Genomic DNA, 19795 nt, shown 5'->3' with positions numbered 1-19795 from the left:
ACTTCATTTCTGGACATTTATGGTTTGATTTCTTTGTATGTATGGATCACTTGGGTTGTTACCAACACTGTTGAAAATTTCATGTCATTAGCACCTCTAGTAATATATTTACTGAGAAAAATGTTGACGTGTTCAATACTTATTTTACCCGCTGTAATTCAGAGGCTGTCTGTTTGGTGAGTTTTGCTCCAGGAGCTTTCAAGCTACATTCAGACAGAGCTCAGTTTACTGAACCAGCGGCTGCTGATGTCATTACGCTCTTGCGCAATGCTGCATTCAGGACAAGCATGGAAAATCTCCCACTCTTAGGCCAGTACGGTCAAAATGATGCGTTTAGGTACCGAAACATGGTACCGTTTTATGTTACATGAATAGGTACTCGCTAGTACGACACATTTCGGTCGGTACTTATAAAAGTATCGAATTCAGTACCCAGCCCTAGTTCTGCCAYTGGCTCAGTTAGCACTGATGCCTGGATTCAATCCCTGGTTCGGACCCGGGGTCGTTCATTATATAAACTTCATTCTTGCATAGGTTTTCTACGTCCTCCGGTTTTCTCCTCCAGACAAAAACATGCAAGTTAGATCTGTGATCTCAATGGCATTCGCCTGGTTAAATAAAGGATAATGATGATGATGATGATGATGATGATGATGTTAATATTAAAAAAATAATAATAGCAATAAAACTAACTGAAGCTTGGTTTGTTTTTCTCAGTTTGAGAAAGAGAAGCAGCACGACATCCGCTCCTTCTTCTCCCCGAGCACCAGCAAGGCGAAGAAGAGAACGAGGACAGAAGATGAGGAAACATCTCTCTCCTCTGTTGAACCAGCTGGCAGAGGAGAGAAGTCCGAACCCATAACGCCCGAGCAGGACTTCTCACCGCAGCCAAAAAGGCTACAGACGCCCAAGTCCAGCCGGAGCTCCAGGTCTGGACTGGGTGGGAAGCGGAGGTTGACGGCTGCAGGGACGGGTTCCAGCAGCCCCGCCTCCCTGGTCTCCTTTGTGACCTCCCAGAAGTGCTCAGAACCTGGTCCTGAGGCGACGTGGAACTGCGAGGCCTGCACCTACACAAACAGCAGCCTGCTGCCTTTCTGCGAGATGTGCGAGTGCCCTCGCTGTTCTTCTGTGGTCAGATCAGGTAAGCGAAATGGCACTTTTTTAAAATTCACAAACAAGAAATAAGGCAAGAGTTCATTCGACACAAAGAAGAACACTGCCACCGCCTCCTGCTCGAAACGAAACCCCTGAAGCTAAAATCCATTCAGTGCTTTATTTTCCTTTCTGTCAATATCAGTCGTAGCGGTCTGTTGACATAATACTTCTGAACAGCATTACAGATTTCACCAGATGGAGATGCGAGATATCGAAAGATGGCTTTCCGGGGTCTAAAATAGCTCTGCTTGGAGAATATTGTCTGTGTGTGTCTCTCTCTGCAGATGACAAGGACACAGTATAATTCTCACCTGTCAAGCTGAGAGAGAGAGCAGGCAGGCGCCTGCTATTGCTGCAAACGTCTCGCACAAAGTTGGGAAAAGTTGAGCTGGCTCTAGGTGATATCTCTGACAGCCTATGATTGTATCTCACCAAAGAGTAGGGGAGGGAAGTCGTTAGGACCTGACAGACTGCAGGTCCATGCTCTTTAAATGTCTGAGATGCATCAGATCGACTGGGTGATGACTTCAGGGGCAAAAATAAACTCAAGACTCAGATAAGGTTCAGAACTAATCTGGGAGACTTTTATTAATGCAGGTAGATAAACGCTGGAAATGACATCTATGTTTCTATATAAAAACAGMTCTTACATATCACCCCTGAAGCTGAAATTACTAATATATGTTCTTTATTTTTCTGACTCATTGTTTCTGTCGAAAACGTTTCCCAGGTTTAGACGTGAGACATAATCAGAAAGAGGTACAATAATCCAATCCCAGATTAGACCAGTTCATGTCTTCTTAAGTCGTTCTCAGCTCACTGCATTTCCTCGCAACCGCAAGATTTAATAAATRAAAAGGGGATTACTTGAGCAAAATTTAGTTTTTGAATGGCATCACAATGTTAGACACTACTGTCCTGTAGATGCTTAAAATGAGATAACTGACATTTTTATAAACTTAACCAAAATACACATTTATGCTTTTATTGCAGCTCTTCTGTACTCACTGGTATATTTGACTGACATTTTTTACAATTATTGTTTAAATAATTGACAATAAAGAAAAAAAAAACACTATGCAGCATCAAACTCCCTGCTTAAAGGGGACATATACAAAATCCACCTTTTTAGGCATTAAGTACATTTTGTTGTGTACTTGGAGTCTCCAGGAGTGCAGAAAAGTTTAACTTAGTGTCTCTCAATGCTGCAAAGATATCTTTATATTCTGTTTAAGTCATATTTTTTTAAACTGTTCAGTTTTCTCTGTTTTCTATGACGTTTTCTGAACTATTATGCTGCGTTCACACCAAACGCGTTTTGAGCATCTGGGGTATCAGGAGCATCAGATTTTCATGCAAAGTCTATAGTGGGCGTGTGTGAAGGGGMGTCGGGAAGTGCTGTGGCATGTGTAGAGCATTTCTGGAGTTGAAAAATCTGAGCTTTTGCAGCTCGATGCCAAGGGTCATCCAATCAGAGACTCCACTGTGTGACTTAGTGACACATTTTCTGACGGAACAGTTTCCTGAATGATGCTCACTAACCTGAGACAGATGGACAGGAGCTCTTCAGCTGAAATCCAGTGCCTGTAGTCGGTGTCCTGGCAGGAGATGTCAGCACTGATGTGGGTCAGCAGCTCATCAAACTGAGCTCGGGACAAAAATATTTCTGAAATTGAGCCTCATCAGCTCGCAGCTCCTGGAGCGGTGAAACGCACCAAACTCAGAATGTCTCTGAATTATCTGGTGAATTAATTATCTAATGAATTAATCATCTGGTGAGTGCGACGTTCTCTTGCTCTCAGTAAATAAAGCAAAGCCACTTTCTTTATTTCATCCGCCATTAAACAGAGACCAGCAGAGGAGGCTCTCAATGCTTGTCAAGAGCAATTTTGATGAGCGTTTGAACTCAAAGTGCACAAGTGTCCAACTTGAGATGTTGGATGTGTTTTTGACGCTCATATTGCGTTCGGTGTGAACACAGCATAACGTTTCAAAATTTGCAGCAGAACTGCCAAGTAAAGTCTGGACTTGCCAACTACAGTTTGGTCGTATTGCAGTTCCACTTTATATAGACCCCAACTGAACGATTTAAATGTAAAAAAGAAGGATTTAAAGGCATATGTCTCCTGTAAGTTTACTGCAGTTTGAAGTAATCCATGTTGTACCATCTTTCTATAAATTTGACCAATGACTGAGAAATCATAGGTTCTTCACTGTTCAGTTTGTAAAGTAAATTTCATTATTTACTCACTGATGACAAGCAGCAGCTTTTAAGTTAAAAAAACATTATTTCCTTAAAATTATGGAACAGCAGTTAAACAGAACTGACCTGTAGAATAGTATTGTTTGTATTTTTGCTTTAACTGTCTGTTTATCTGTATTTTGTATAAAGGCAGCTGTTGGAATGTCATTAAGTCCAAAATTTTTTTCACAAGAGAACACATTTTTGCATGAATGTGTTGCATGTTTTATCTTTAACATCTTTTCTGTCATTGCACCAGTCCTCTCATCTCATCTCATCTCATCTCATCTCATCTCATCTCATCTCATCTCATCTCATCTCATCTCATCTCATCTCATCTCATCTCATTTCAATCATTTTATATCTCTATAACCTTCTCTCTTACCTCTTCTCTGTGATTTTATTTTATCTGTATAATTTTGTTATCTCTGTAATCTCATGTCTGTCATTTCATCTTTTTCACCATCGTCTCATCTCTGAAATTGCATGTTCTCTACTATCTTCTCTCTGTCTTCTCATCTCTACCATCTTATCTCWGTCATATTTTAATCTTTTTATCTTTATCTCATTTCCTATTTCACTGTCATCTTACCTGTTATCGCATSTCCATCACCTCATCTCTAACATTTCATCTTAGCACATATGGTCTTATCACAACCATCTAATTTCTATCAGCTGATCTGATTCATTCAATGTTCTTCATGSCTTCTSTATCATCACATCTCTATCRTTTCAAGTCTTTYATCTCAAATGTCATTTTTAAATTTCATCACTTACAGTATGTTTTTCTATGTTTATCATACTCATATATAATATAAAGTAYATGTCTTGTTGGGCCGCAGTTGCTCAGTAGTCTGTGCTGCAGTCTCGTAATCCTGAGGCCGCAGGTTTGAGCCTGGGTTGCGTCAGGAAGGGTGTCCTGCRTAAAATAATTGTCAAATCTTTTTGCTGTGGCAACTCCCTGCAGAAGGGAGCAGCCAAAAGAAAAACAAAAAAGAAAGAAAATGGCAAAAACATCAGGGCTTATCTAACTTGATTTGTTTACCTGCAGATGCTATATGTTTGTCTGGTGATCTAATGATGTTTGAAAGGTGCTTTTCATTAGGACAGCAAATACTGTGAAAATGTTTTATTTTATATTAGTCAATAATATCGCAATTGCGTATTTTTCTAATTCAGAACAAATTAAAGTATTATTAGTGGGTTGTCCATCATACACCCAGTTTTTTCACCTGACTCTGAAGTCTTTATTTTGCAGCCAAACCTTTATTAACTATATATACAGCAAATAATGGCTGAGCTGCAGGTCTGTTTACAGCTCTGTCCATYGGAATTGGAGCTGACGCACTTAAAACAAGCACCGTACAAACAACMTCAGCGTTTGAGCACACAAAACTCAGCCCCCACACCCCCACCTTTTTTTCATGCTCAGCTGCAGCAGATGCTTGATAACTATTCAGCATTCACACCCGTCTTTGTCACAAGCGCCACTCTGCATTCACAGCAGCAGGCTGTGTCAGCTTGCTAGACAGGGAATTTAACAACCTGCTAAATTTGTAAATGACAGACTGTGCTGAAAAATAACAACTGTATTTATGGAGATATCTCACAGCTTGCCAGTGAAACCCTCAGCTCGCGGAAACGTAAGAAAATAATCAGGTGGAAGGCTGTGGTGTGACATGAGAAATGCTGTTCCTTCAAGAACAACAATATTTTTAGAATAACTACACAGAAAGGACAAGGACAGTGAATCACAGAATCCTGTCATCTGATACAAGGATATCAAGAATTGATGTTTAAAGTAAACATTTCTCATTGTTGTACTCCACTAAAACTTCTAAAATCATTTTCATTCCAGYACAGAAGGAGATTCACTAATGAAGAGGATAGTTATTGTCTGTTATCCWCAGCTTTACATTGATGAAACAAAAATAAAAAAATACTTACCTAATTTATTTAATCTAATAATGATTTTGCAGAAGGATGGACTCTGTCAGGCCTGTCCATTGTCTCTGATCTTTGTTAGGAGTCTTCATGGACAGGGTCTCAAGGTGCTGTTGTGAAGAATAGAGGGTTTGGTCTCTGCTTTATGCCGATGATGTTCTGTTGGCGTCTTCAGGCCAAGACCTTCAGCATTCCTCTAAACCTGAGGTCATAGTTAGCAAATGAAAATGGATGGAATACCCCWTTCGGTTTTGTGGAAGTCTTTGGCTCAGGTTTCTGGTCTTGTTTCTGAGTGATGGTTGGTCGTGTYGAAGAAAGTTGAGTTGAAAGACAAAAATCTGGATTTACTGGTCTGTCTAGGTTCCAGCCCTTACCTGTGGTCATGAGGTTTGGATCATCACCAAAAGCACCAAATCCTGCATGCAAGCAGCCAAAATGATCTTCCTTYGYAGGGTGGCCAGGCTCAGCCGTAGAGAGAGGGTGAGGAGCTCAGCGTAGAGCTGCTGCTCTCTGCATCTAAAGGAGTCAGTTGAGGTGGTTCATCTGATTAGGACGCCTTTTTTGGGCATGTCCTACTGACCCCATGGCAGACCCAGAACTCTCTATATGSACTTTGTGCCTTGGGTCTCAGAAGAAGTTGGAGAGAGAGAGGGAGGGCCGAGTCTCTCTCCTGGACCTGTTTCCTCGACAGGCCAACAACAAATAAGAGATAATTCATCATTCGAAGTAGAATGATCCCCTCTACCAAAGGTTATGCCCACATTTTCAAAATCATTATCTATGTTAATTTTATGGCATTTTTTTATACATCCTGTATAAACTAAAAATATATAGCGAATCTTAACATTTATTATTATTTTTGCACTTTAGGACAAAAGACAAGTCCTTATTCGTATAAAGAAGAAAAATACAGTATGTAGTTTATAACAAATTTAATAAAAACTACAACTGAACTTTGCAGGTATACTTTTTCTAATTCTTATAATTATCTATATATAGATCTGTAGATCACATATTTCCAAACAAACTGACAGAAAAAGCTGCTAACTCATTTTAGCTTCAGTCAAAGCTTCAAAGAGCTGCTGCAGAGGAACCAAAGAGGTGCACATGGCCCCAGAACTGCAAGTTGCAGACCCCTAGTCTTGGGCGTTTCAAGCAGTAATATTATATCTGCCAGCATATCCAAGGACTTCAAAGTTTAGGGTGTATAAAATATTATAAATTTGTCACTATATACTGGTATGTTGAGTCTGTTTATGTAAAAAGAATTGCAGATATCTGAGGGCGTATCTACTCCTGATGTTGCAAAGTCTTTGTGTCTTTGAGCAAAGAACCAAGGTGTGATTGTTGCCCAATTGTAACCTTAAGAGTGTTTGATGGCCTTTTATATCACTTACTGAAGAAATACCAACATGGAGCAGRAATAGCACAAAGAGAGTCGTTCTTTGTACCAAAGTGTAATGTTTCATCATATCTAAGCTATTTATGAATACAACATGCAACAAGTTTCAAAAACTTGGACGTACACAACAGGTCAAAACAACACAAACCCTTCCCATGGGGGCTTTGACGTTCATTTTGTTGAGAAACACAGTTATGAGGCCAAGAACAACAGATTTAAGTGTAAAGAATTGTATTTGACTTCTGTCTATCTCCTCACATGTCGTTGAAATTCATATCTTATATAACATAGCTGGTCAGGTGTTAAACAATAACATCATATAGTCCAGTTGTGCAAACCGAATCCCTGTAGGGTTTGTGTCGTTGGTAATCCAGACCTGATTTTTAATCAAACTGTCATGGATTATTACTTCACCACCTCCGTGTGACGGGGTACGGCATCTCAGTCGGCTCGGCTCGAGCCATTTCCCGTCCTTAATTTAACCGGACGACTTCAGCAGAACCATTTTTTCCCCTGTTTGGTCGGTCGAGTTCCTGTTTGTGCAGCTCTCAAGGCCAGGCGCGTGGGCAGGGTTCAGCCCTTCAGCTCTTTCATCGGCAATTTGTCCCTCAGCACCTGCTGTGAGAGATGGATGGAGGAAGAAGGCAATTTGGTTATCTCCTGGCTCTTTACAACACTCAGCTTGCACTCTGTCTCTGTTCTGTTTTTTTATATACTTTCAGCATTTAACAACAAAGTTGAGTTGGTTCCCAACACTTTGAGAGTACACAGCATACGAGGCCCATCTATTTATCACCCGCTGTCTAAGGTAAAAGGGGAATAATGTATTTACCTGTCTGAGGGTGCCTTTTTGCAAAATATCCCTTTAAACACTGGACRTATTTTAATGAAACTCAAARCAATCATTTTATGTATTTCTACAACTTAATAMCTTTTGGAGTCAACCCTAAGTAGCCTTAGAAAACACAAAATGGCTATACCTCAGTTTTATGTTATTCAGCTAAGATATTGTGTGTTATTAGCTGTTAGTTAGAGTGCTTAGTGATAACAAATTAGTTTTTAAAACTTTAAATATTGTGGTAAACTCTGTCTCTGTACATCCATAGTTTATTAACCAAAGATGCACAATATTAGGTTTTTTCAAACGTCTACAAGTATATGTACATGTATTTGCATTTGAGGACTTGCCTGTACTTAAATACTGATTTGAATACAAATAAATGCCATTACACGTCCACAAAGAGGATGTGTTTAATATTCAGAAGAGCTTACTTTTTGTGTTAAGTCTTCAGACGGATCAGGACAGCAGTAGATTGTGAGCGGCAAGATTGTTGAGATGCTCATCTGTATATTCCCAAGATCCTCTTTTTCTCAGTGAGAGACAGTAATCATTTCCTGCTGCTGTTATCATTTGATATTTTATCAAAATGTTGTGTTCTGCTCATATTCAGCCTCGATATCGTCAGCTTGAACAACGTTGATCATAATCAAAACAGGTCTCTTGTAAATGAGATCTTGGATCTCAATCTCACCTAAATAAAAGGTAAAAAAAATAATAAAATAATTTACTTTCAGCTTTAACTTTTGTTACATTGTTCACTTCAAAAAAACTTGGCATGGCTTCTTTCTTGTCTTGCTTTTCTGATGGTATTTATTGGTGGTTAGCAGATAACCTTATGATGCAATACCACCACTATCTGGTAAGGAGCAGCAGACTGAAATATAATAAAAAAAAGAAATTATCTCTACAAGACAGTTTGCTCCTTCTCTATCACCTAACAGGTCAATGTCACGTTGCTAAAAAATGGTATTTGTACACTTTTATAAGATTGAGTACAAATACACACGCACAATATTAGGTCGATAGATGATACTGGTATCAATTATGAGGTTTTAGTCAAAGTTTTGAGCAATGCAATGACAAACAGACCCAGAGACAGAATAAAAAAAGTAAGTGCTTTTATTTACAGGTGATGGGGTTTTGGGGTTCAGTCCTGRAAGGGAAGAGGGTCTTGGTGAGTAATGGAGCAGATAAATAAATGAAGAGGATTTTGCAGGGGAATAAATTTTGTTCTTACAGAAGGGAGGTRAAGGCTCWGCACTGAGGAGTAGGTCCAAGGTTTCCAGGTGAGAAGAGGTTCTCTGAGGTAAGTGGTGTTGTTTCCAGTTAGAGGCAGACAGGCAGCGCAGCACGAGGACAGGTGAGTGGCTCTCTTTCAGGGGCTTCAGGATTACAAGAGGAAGATCATCCAGGTAGAGATCAAAAGGCATCTGAGCACAAAGAACAACAGGATTATAAAAACTCTAAGAAAAAACTCACAGAAGGGCTAAGAATCATACCAAAGGTAAACGATGCATCAGCGAAGAACTGATCTTCAGGTCCTCCTTATGAAGCCAACAGTGATGAGCCAGATTAGTAGCAGCTGCAGCCACATGGAGGTGGTAGCCAATYAGGAACCAAACAGGTGAGAACATGAAAAAACACTGAATGCCTCAACTGGTATTGGAACTGGTGCATTGCATGAACCTACACAAACACCCCAACCCATCCTTTGAACATCTTTGCTTAAAACTTTGACATTGACTATTGTCTTTTAGCAAAATATCTCATGAACCACCAGAAAATTTAAACTCAAAAAGTAATCATATGATGTCATTCACTATTTCAAGATGGCCACCATCTGACCTTAGCGACAATAAAAATGTCTACCCTTTAACCCAGATTTACAGATCTTAAGCTKAAGTTTGATGTGGTAGTAGCTGAGAGTTAGTGCTTACATGATTTACCAGATCTTGAAAGGTCACAGGAGATTATCTTTAATTTTTACTGAAACTCTGGCATGAAAGGCAGCAAGTGATTCCATCACTTCTTCATTAATAATGGCGTGTTTGTTCTGAGTGTTTGTGCGTCTCGATTTGAGAGTCAATTCTCCAACCTTATCAAGCCTCTACAAACATAATAGGGGTCCTGATGGGTGGGAAAACAACGAGGGAGGGAGGGAGGGGTAAAGTCGCGGCACGGCCTCTGCAGGATTCCGCTGTTAACATCTTCCTCGATGGGGGCGACAACTCAGCACAAATTGAGCCATCTCTCCGCATGGCCCCGGTCGGCTTGTTAGCGAAGGCGGCCAGCGGCGGGGCCGGGAGCCYGGAGACTCGCGTGACATTTGAGGAAGCCGACGAGAGCTGGCCTTTTGAAGAAACAAGCCACACCGAGGCAAGATCACTAATTAGCCCTCTGCGTCCTCAAGTCTCACAACTTACTGTCTTGTTAGATTTCGCACCTCAAGTTTGACAAATATTGTGAAAGGATGTGATTTAAATATAACCAGAAGAGATAGGAGGGGGGGAGAGATTTGGGTAGCCTTTTTTAAAAGAAGTTCTGCTCAGACTGTGACATTTGCAGTTGGCCATAAATAATTGTGCTCTTTTCTTAAAGCAGCACAGTCTGTAAATCCTACCTTGATAATAAACTTCTGCTGGAAAAAGTTAAGTAATATAAATGGTGCTCCTGAGGAACTCTGTGGAACAACAAAACAAGTCTGATTGTCTTCACGGCATTGTAGGTTTGATGGTTCTGTCCCTGGCGTTCAGCCATTATCAGCTGCGAGAAAACGGCTCCCCCCCCACACACACACCCAACCCCCAACCCACCCCGTCTTTGGCTGCAGACCTTCACAGATGCAGCAATCGCTCACAATTATTTAGTTTTGCTTTGATTGCACATGATGCAGGCGAGCAATTAGCCAAAACAATGGGACGTGAGCATAATTCATTCTCTGTGAAAACGGTATTGGCTGATTGATCCAGATTGGTGCAGGTGTTTTGTTTTCTGCATCACAGCCGATGTGAGGAAACTTCTTAAAGGGAGGATTCAGATATTCTGAAGAGGGGTTTTGTGGGACAAAAGGATGACCACTTAATATCTCACCTGTTGTGGATAGCTTGTTGAACATCCTCGGTGGCAAAGGATGATGACATCTCTCATCTGCCTACTAATTCTGTAAGCGACAGAGCTATAGAGTTTGTAGAAACTCTATAGCCTGCTCCAGAACCAGGCTGTTTGGTCCAACAGAACCAAGCATCAGTTCTGAGCTCAGGAGAACAGAGTAGGTTGTTTATGTTGCYACAGAGGTAAGCAGGTTCCAGCCACAGACAACACCTGGAGTCCAGTTAGACCCACTTAGTGTTCAAAATTGTTTTATTGTTTTAGACACCGACAGTCAGAACAATCTGCAGCAAAAAGTAAAGAATTTTGAAAAATCATAAATTCTAAATCCAAATTCTAGAGTTTTACATCTTCATCATCTGGATTAATTGTTTTACATATTTAATTCTTTTCATCTTTTCTTTCCATTCAGTAACCTACAAGATTTCTGTTTTATGTTTTATAAACATGTCCAAGTTTATTAATGTGTGAGAAGTCTGTAATTTTTATATATTTATTCAGTCAGTATTTAAAATAGCCGGCACAATAAATTGTTAAAATGTAATGATGCCCTTCTTTTTTTGAAATTCAGCATATTAAAAAAAATAATTCCTTCATGTTATGGAAAAACGTTTGATACAAGAGAAATCTGGTTGGACGTTTCTCAATTAACTTGAAGTCAATCAGTAAGATCAATCAACTTTATATTAACTCATGAAACAATAACTTACATTCACATTTTGCTAATATGTTTGTGGYAGCTTTTACATTTCTAATTTATAAAAGCATGGTCAACTACCACACTAACAACAGCCTGTTTGTTGTGCTAAAGTTCAGTAAACAGGTAAAATAAAGTTGCTACAGTCTGTGTTTCTGTCCAGGGTGAGCAGTACATCAGTCATTTCAGTGCCCTCAGTGTTTCATATGGCTGTTATATTTGGTTACTTCAGTACCATCCCCTGTAGACCCCCTTCAGCTTAGGGAGTTAGACGAATGCCTGCCTGCTGTAACGACGGGACTCTTCAATTTGACTTAACATATGGACATCCCTGCTAATATAGGACAGCTGGCAACTCTACCTCAGCTTTGAAGGCAGCAGGTGTCGATCTAATCTGCTCAGATTCAGATATCGGTACTTAGTGCTAATGTTTACTCACAATGCTAACATTTGAACTAGATTATACTCGGGCTCCTCAGGAGTGAAGGAGCCAAATGTTTGTCTGACTGCTGCCAACTAGCATCCAGAGGTTAAATTACAATACAAGAATGAACCGCTGGCATGAAGGTTTACATTTTAAGCCTTTATTAAATATTGATACAATTCTTTAAAGAATTGATACAGTATTGGGAAATTAAATATTGCAATACTTCTGTGTATCTATATTTTCTTACATCCTGACTTTTTAACTGGCACAAGAGAATGTAATCACATCACACCGGTGTGAAAATCTCTCCACTGGCTGCCAGTCCATTTTAGAAATAATTTTACAAGGATTTTATTTGTTTTAAAATCTTTAAATGGTCTTGCTCCTCCTTACCTTTCTGAGCTGCCACACCCTTACATACCTGCCCATTCTCCAGGTCTGCTGCTCCAGACTGGACCAGGAACCAGCTGTAAGCCCAGAGTGGACCGGGTTTACAATTACTAATTGCCTTTGCACATCGGATGGGCATCTTCTTTAATTACTTTTAAATCTTCACTTAAAACTCCTTTTTTTATTCTTTGGCTCTTCATTACAATTTTTAGATGTTGATTTCACGATTTTAAAGGTTTATTCCTGTTTTTAGTTTTCTGTAAARTGGATTAGAATGACTAGTAGTTAGATTAGGATCAGGATTAAACAGTTTTTCCAAACTGAGTTTGTTGCGAGAGCCCATCTACAGCAGGTAAGATATTAGTTGTTCATGTCTAATTTATAGAAATCCCACTTTAAAAGATCCAAAGTGTAAATTTAAGGCAAAGTGTCTTAATAAATGTAACGATTGGCCAAATGTACTCGTAACAAKCTTGGATTGTCGTAAAAACAAAAAGTAAGCATTAATCTCTGTCCTCCCTGCTGATGTTCATTCATTTCACACTGTCACATCCTCCGGACTTGTCAACGCAGGACGTATGATGGCTGCTGTAATAACGTCTCTAATGAGCCATATTGAGTTTTACTTTCATGTCAGCAGTCGTTTTGTTACACTTTTCAGATGATGGATATCTCGCCGGGGAATGAAACTCTTCAAAGTCTGATTACGTTGTGCAACTCAGTTAGCCGAGTAATTCTCAGCTTCTGTCTCTTCTCTTCTCCTCTCTCTCTTGTTTTTTCTTTTTTGTTGAACTGGCCCAGGGCCACCCAGGATGCCTCAACACCCAGCCGCCGAGCAGGACCAGAGCATCGTCCTCGGCGAGAGGAGCCGGCCTCTGAGGTCACGCAAAGACAAACACAGTAAGGAGGCGGAGGAGAGGGAGGATGAGTCGCCAAAAGACAAACAGAAGCCAGGAGAAGCAGAGGAAGAAGACACGCTGTGGCTCAAAGGCAAACAATCAGCAAAGGAGAGAGGCGACATGGTGGAAGGCCGTGGCAGCTGCCTCCCCCCTGACCACACACAGGGTAATCCTTCCCTTTTCATATCCAGGGAAATTGGCTGGTGCCACACTGTCACCTGCTCGTATAACGCTGTTTAATATCATCACTTCATCCAATAAGGGAATGGATCTCATCCCATATGGGGCTCTGTATTATTATTATTATTATTTCCATCTTTGCATGTAGTCGCAGATATTTCTTGCCCGGGCTGCAGGAGATATTAAGTAAAACCTGGCTAATCTCAGCTGACCTGCTCGGAGCGCCAAATTACAGCGAGGTTTCAGGTTCCGTCCCTGTCCGACGTGCCGGCCAGGCTCCCGATTAGCTGCTTTTTTAATAAAGTTGACTTAGGGCTAATTACATAAAGAGGGAAAGCAGGCTCCCTCGTCGCACCTGCTCCAAAATAAAAAAAAAACCCAACCTGTTTTCTCCGTCCACTCCAGTTACGCCCGGACATGTCTGGGGAATCTCTGAGGGGCGGGGGGACTCCCAATTACACAGCGTGTAATATCGCAAATTAAGACCTTTGTGTTGGTGTCTCAGAGGGATACACAAAGCAATAAATTGCACTAATTACATAGAACTAATTACAACATTTGCAATATGAAGACCTTTTTAAAAAATGCCAGAGTTGCAGAGTCTAAGAAAAGCCCGGGACATGGGTGTTGTTCTGGCACCCATTTTGGTTGGGGGGCCGTGGGGGCCTGAAGGACGCAAAGAAGGTCAGGGCTGTTTTTCAAACAAGAACGTCTCAGGGTACGCTCTAATCTTTTACAGTGGGGTTGTGTGGAGTGGCTATGAACAGTAGATATACTACCTGCTGTAGATGGCTCTAAAAAGAAACTCAGTTTGAAAAAATAAGAGATTGACAAGCAAACAGTTTCAAATCACATAGCTTTTTACATGGACTTATTTGCAAGTGCAAAAAGTGGCAGCAGCAGCTAGCTTTAGCACTTCCAGCTTTAGTGTTATAATAACAGACATCATGCATAATACAACATATTTCCTACACAGTCTTGGATAGCATGACAAAGTCTGGATATTATCCATCAACTGGACTTCTGTTCTGTAGCAGAAGACATGTGAACTTACAAGATTTAARCTTCATGGGATTGGTATAAATACTCTAAATACTTGTATCAATCTGCTGACCTCCACCTGACTGTTATAAAAGTCAGATGAAATGAGACGTAATCATTCAGACCGCAGTCACATTGAAAAACATCAGATATGAATCCAATTTCGTACCGTTTCTAAATTTAAAGGACTGGGTTGGATTTGTCACGTTCAGACTGTCAGGAAGAAATCTGATATGGGTGTAAACGTAGCCACACTCTCTCCAGTATGTCCTGGATCTTCCCTGTGGTCTCTTCCCAGTTGGACATGTTGAACGTCTCCCTAGGGAGACATCCAAGGACCGTCCTTACCAGATGAACCACCTCAGCTGGTTCCTCTGGATGGGGAGTCTCTTCTGGAGAACTGAACTTCTCACCCTGTCGCTAAAGGAGAGAAAACACATTTTGACTTCCTGTGTCTGTGATCTTGTTCCTTTGGTCACCACCCAGAGTTTCTGACCGTTAGTGAGGTTAGGAATGTAGACTGACTGGTACATGGTCTGGTTAAGTCTTCACCAAAACAGCAACGGCCAGTAATAAGGGAATTACAGTAAAGGTTTCACTTGAAACTATAGCTTAAAGAAGAAAAATTAACAGAAACAAAAACTTTTTTTTACATAGAGGTGGAGAAAGGAACTCCCATTAGGAGCTGGACTCATACAAGTGTAGGAGGGGGCTTAAGGTGAATTAAGCTTCTCCTACATCTCTCATACACAAGGTTATGAGGAAAGTTTTACCAAGATATTTCTCATTACTTTTAATATCTTGACTGTGCGAAGTGAAAAGTGATACAATAAGTGAACGTTCAGACAAGTTCAAGTTGATTCATAAAAGACTATGCAATCATTTATTTACACAAATTGAACAGATCATAAGTACACTTAATTGTGGGTATTCCTATAAAAGGTGTCAAAGTTAAATGAGATGAAAATCCGCGTCCGAATTTCAATTCACATCAACTCAGATTACTTATATAGAACAGTAAAACRTCAGCTCTGATGTTAACAACCAAACAATTTTACTGGCACTTTCAGCTTAAGTTTTGGCAAATAAAGAACAAAGAAAAGGAGGAAAGTAAGGTTAGTAGGGTACTACTAATGTTACTTTATCAAAAGTGTGGTCAACTGGATCAGCACGTCCCTTCTGGTCACTTAGATTTCCACATGACACGTCACCCGGAACATGTCAGTTTTACTTGGTGATGGCTTCTTGAGTCACCCCTGGGTATGAACTGTCTCACCTCCGATCAGTCAGGGAACTTTTTTTTATCGGCTCTCTCACTGTTCCTTGGAGAGAAGGTGTTTTCCAGGTAACTTCTCATCTGTTTCAGTCCAAGCCAGAAAGATTCAAGCTGTACATCCGGTTCCTTCTTTCAAAATAAAATCTCCCCTCGGGAGTTAAAACACACTTAGAGACTTGAAGCCTCGGGGTGGGACTGGCTGGCGTGCTGAGTCCCAGCTGTTAGGTCCCCCTTAGTTAGCTCATGGGCTAAGACCTAAAAGCCAAACTGGCTTCTCCGGAGAGAAACTCAGCTGTCTTCCCAGGTTGGAAATCAGGAAGAAGAGTGTGTCTCAAAGACGTCCGTGTTAGTAATAGAAATGGACGATCTTTGGTTCCGCCCTCAGGCGTAGAGATGAGTCAGAGAAAGAAAGAAAGATGAAGACTTGCCAGCCAGGCACCAGTCAAGGTTAAATTCTGTGGTTGTTCAACAACATCATGATAACTTCTTTAGCTTTCTTCTAATAGACTCTAAGAGAAATCACTGCAAAACATTTATGATGATTAATTAACATTTCTGTCTTATAATCAGTTCTGAACCGTTCTGTTAGTCCAGATAAATGAAAGATTTTCTCAGGAAAAATCCACAATTATATTACTGTGTTCACAGTAAATAAAAACAGTGATTTATATAAAAACACAATGAAAACATTGTAATGAGATTCTGATTTTTTATACCATTATTAATCTTTTAGGCACGATAAAAGAGTAGAAGTGGTTCCACTTTTCTTGTGACAGTCATTATCATGATTTAACAAATGCATAAACATTCTTAGTTAAACACAAATGAATCACGAACAGAAGAGATTGTTCTGTCCATTAACTGATTAAGAGAACTGAGGAATTCTCTTCTAGGTTAAAATGACCTGTCATAGCCTAAAATAGAGTTCAGTTTGTGACAGAGTTCCTGTCCTCTCGTCAGGCCTGTCCGAGGCCTGCTTCGAGGCAGTAAATCTTGTTTCTTCACTCGAGGTGACCCCTACACAAGTTTCTCAAAAGCTCTACATTATGAATACTTGGAAGACAAATGTTCACGAATAATTTGAACGAATCTTAAAAACAAACAGCTGGAGCTATTTTAACTCCKGATTATTTGTTCCTCAGATATAGAAACAGACTTTACATTTCCTATAAAACAAAGAAGAACAGGATAAGGGGAGGGGTTCAGCACTTGTTGTATGTGGTGAACATGCACTCAGGACAGAGGTGAGGATGCACGCTTGACAAGTCGGAGGATATATTGTACGTCGCTTTTTGCATACATTCAAAATGGTTCTTTGAAACAAACTGATCATCAGAATCCAACTCTAATATCCAGTCTGGCTGTATAGTATTTAAACTGATGTATTATTTTTTAACATATGGCTTCGCAAACAGAGATTCAGATTCAGGTAGGCTCGACTGCAGAGGACAGTCTGGTCAGGCTCGGTTCTTCCACCTGTTCCACTTCTTCTTGAGGCTTTTCAAAGCTTTTGTGTGTACAATAACTAGTCATAATGTCATTGCAAACATCATATTGTGACTAGAAGAGAGACTATTAATAATTTTGAAAGTTGTAATCAGATTAAAAAAGTGTGATATGACTATATAGTGAAATGGCTTGCCATACAACAAACCAAGTCGGGTGATAATCATTCATTAGGTAATTCAAAGAGCTGTCTACAACAGGTAAGATAATGTTTATAATCCTTGTTTGAAAGATCTTCATTTCTTTAAGCTTTTAACACGTGCTTCATCAAGCCCATTACCGTTAAACATCATGAGATCAGTTTTCAACCTCCCCCAGTAGACTTCGACATCTATCAGTGCCCAGATTGTTGAGTGGTTATTTTTCCATTTCTGTAGCAACCTTTGCACCCCCCAAGACCACCTTAAAGATCCACCATTGAATCCCACCACTTCTCCTCCCGCAGTGCTGTCTGCACTCTTACCCTGCTCCCAACACATACACAAATGCACACACAAAAACACACACACACACACACACACTCACGAGCACAAAAACCTAAAGGTGAGTGAAAGCTGCTTTAATTCAGAGTCACTCTTGGGGAGAGATAAAAGCTTCGCTGTCGATCAGAAACGGCAGCACTAAAGAGGCGCTGCATGATACCCAACCCCCCCTCCTGCCACCTCAAAGCGACCTTTAGTCCAGCTCTTTTTCTTAGCGACGACTAATGTGTGTGCAAAAGTTTTCGATTGAGAGTGGTGAAGGTGGGTTTACAATGAAAAAATTAGAGGGGCTTCTCGTGACAGTGTTCACAGAGCTCTGATCTCAGAGTCTTTAAGAGAGCTTTTTAAAATTGCATCCAAAATGTATGAAAAAAATTTTTTTTTCAAATCTACATGCTCATCATGTTAGTTTATTAGTTTCATGCCTGTCTGTCTGCCTCTGCCAGCAGGGGTCTAATATGAAACCCAGTGGTTGTCCAATAAAAGTGACCTGTGGGGTCAGGAGTGGCGCCTAATGATTTTTCTCTACCTGCCCGTTGGTTTTTCAGAAGCTCAGAGCTGCCGGCCGCCCCCGCCTCTTGATTGCTCTGAGATTACTTTCCGCACAGCACAGACAGGCAATCACTCCTCCTCCTCCTCTTCCTCCAGACCCTCCGTCCTCTTCTCTCCTTCCTGTCTGTCGCTCTGTTTGTTTTAGCTCGAGCCGTCCTCAAAAACTCGAAATTTTCGTCCTCTTTTGTTTCCCCGCCACCGCCGAAGATGAGACGACTCAGTCCAATTAGGCGTTGTTTTCTCTCCCTCGCTCGCAGTAAAATAACAGAGAAATCCCTCGGGGTGTTTTGAAGGCACCGTTCATACTCTGTAAGTGACAGTCTAATAAGACGGTTTTGTAAGATGAATTGCCCCCATCGTATAAATGGCCCACTTAATGCAGCTGGCGCATTCCGCCACTGCAAACAGAGGGGGGGGGGGGGGGGGGATAAAAAATGCTTACAACACATATTGGGGGTGGCTGCAGACACTGCTAGGTTTCTTTGCCGATGTAGCAGGACAGAAGGATAGTCTGGATGTTGCGAGACACCGTGTCCTAAAATATAAAAAGAAAACATTTTTAATCCAGGTTTTCAGCTGCTCCTGTCAGTATTTGCAGGCATCGAGTGGCCCACTGCAGCTGAAGTCAGAACAGAGTGTGCCAGATTTAAAGAAACAAATTTAACTTTTGAGGCTTGCAAACACAAAAGTGAAAGATGTGGACTACACAGCACAGGTCAAGAAGAAGAAATGATTCTCGAGTGGCTTCTCATCCCAAAATGACACGTTTTTAACTTTAAATTTTATTGCAGATGTTATTCAAACAGTAATTTATTGAAACTACTGCAGACGCTTGAATAAAAGTTGAAAAATAGTTGTGATTGTTGCAGAAATGAAAAGTTGTCTGRCAACGAATGAAGCCATCCCGGACATGCCCCCCAGTGGTGTGTGCAACATGCACGACTTAACTGGTTCTGACAGAATTAATGAAGCAGAAATTAACCATTAAATGTTTAATTTATGATTATTAGAAGATAAGTTAAACATATTTAAAGACATCTTTTATTAAAGCATGAAGTGTCAGTTTCTATGGGAATAAACTCGGTGACACCTGAGCGCCATTTATTGTGCTGCTGTTTCTGTTTATACAGTATTGTTGTAGATATTAAGGCAGTAAAAGAAAAAAGATTACTAAAGAAAAGCACAATTTATTGCTCTATTTCTTTAACAAAATGTCAGCTAAAATACAAAAAAGTGCATAAAATAGTGGTGTCCCGATACGACATCAAATACTTGTAATCAGAAAAACACCCTCATGCTTTGAACCAATACTACTTTTATACTTTTATGAAGGTGGTTCTTAACCCTTACCCCTAATTTACATTACTTGCGTTCTGTCTCCGCTCTGCTCTGCTGCGCAGGTCGCAGCTGTGCGTTTCAAGTCCAGTTTACACTACCTCCGCTCCGCTCCGGTCCCACAGACGTGCAGGAAGCAAATCGCGCGATTAATTCAGTGATAGTGTGGAAGTCACAGCAAAAAATAATTAATTCTGTGAAAGACGAACTCCAAACATAGCTGAAAACGATATAAAGTCTTTTGGTATCTATTTTGAAACTGTCTCGCTGTCGGCTTTCTGAAATAAAATCCATGTGTATCGTGTGTGTACACATATT

At 40.5% G+C, this 19795-nt stretch overlaps 1 protein-coding gene and 1 long non-coding RNA gene across 3 annotated transcripts in view; one reads left to right on the top strand and one right to left on the bottom strand.

Annotated features, from left to right (window-relative positions):
* The window catches only part of zranb3 (zinc finger, RAN-binding domain containing 3), a 148691-nt gene that overhangs the window by 51729 nt on the left and 77167 nt on the right, over window positions 1-19795 (top strand). Inside the window, exons 10-11 of one of the 2 annotated variants that reach the window (XM_014010674.1) lie at window positions 718-1141; window positions 13008-13271. In XM_014010674.1, the coding sequence (XP_013866128.1) occupies window positions 718-1141; window positions 13008-13271 (688 nt within the window). The remainder of the gene's footprint in view (window positions 1-717; window positions 1142-13007; window positions 13272-19795) is intronic. The other variant, XM_014010675.1, reaches the window with a different exon arrangement.
* LOC106519135 (uncharacterized) overlaps window positions 8751-19795 on the bottom strand; it is a 48293-nt gene continuing 37248 nt past the window's right edge. The window contains exons 2-3 of the long non-coding RNA XR_001310406.1: window positions 9084-9166; window positions 8751-9014 (exon numbers count right to left, since the gene is read on the bottom strand). This is a non-coding gene — a long non-coding RNA (uncharacterized LOC106519135). The remainder of the gene's footprint in view (window positions 9015-9083; window positions 9167-19795) is intronic.

Source organism: Austrofundulus limnaeus, unplaced genomic scaffold (assembly GCF_001266775.1).
Source record: "Austrofundulus limnaeus strain Quisiro unplaced genomic scaffold, Austrofundulus_limnaeus-1.0 Scaffold72, whole genome shotgun sequence".
NCBI lineage: Eukaryota > Metazoa > Chordata > Actinopteri > Cyprinodontiformes > Rivulidae > Austrofundulus > Austrofundulus limnaeus.
This window is presented reverse-complemented; position numbering and strand designations above follow the sequence as displayed.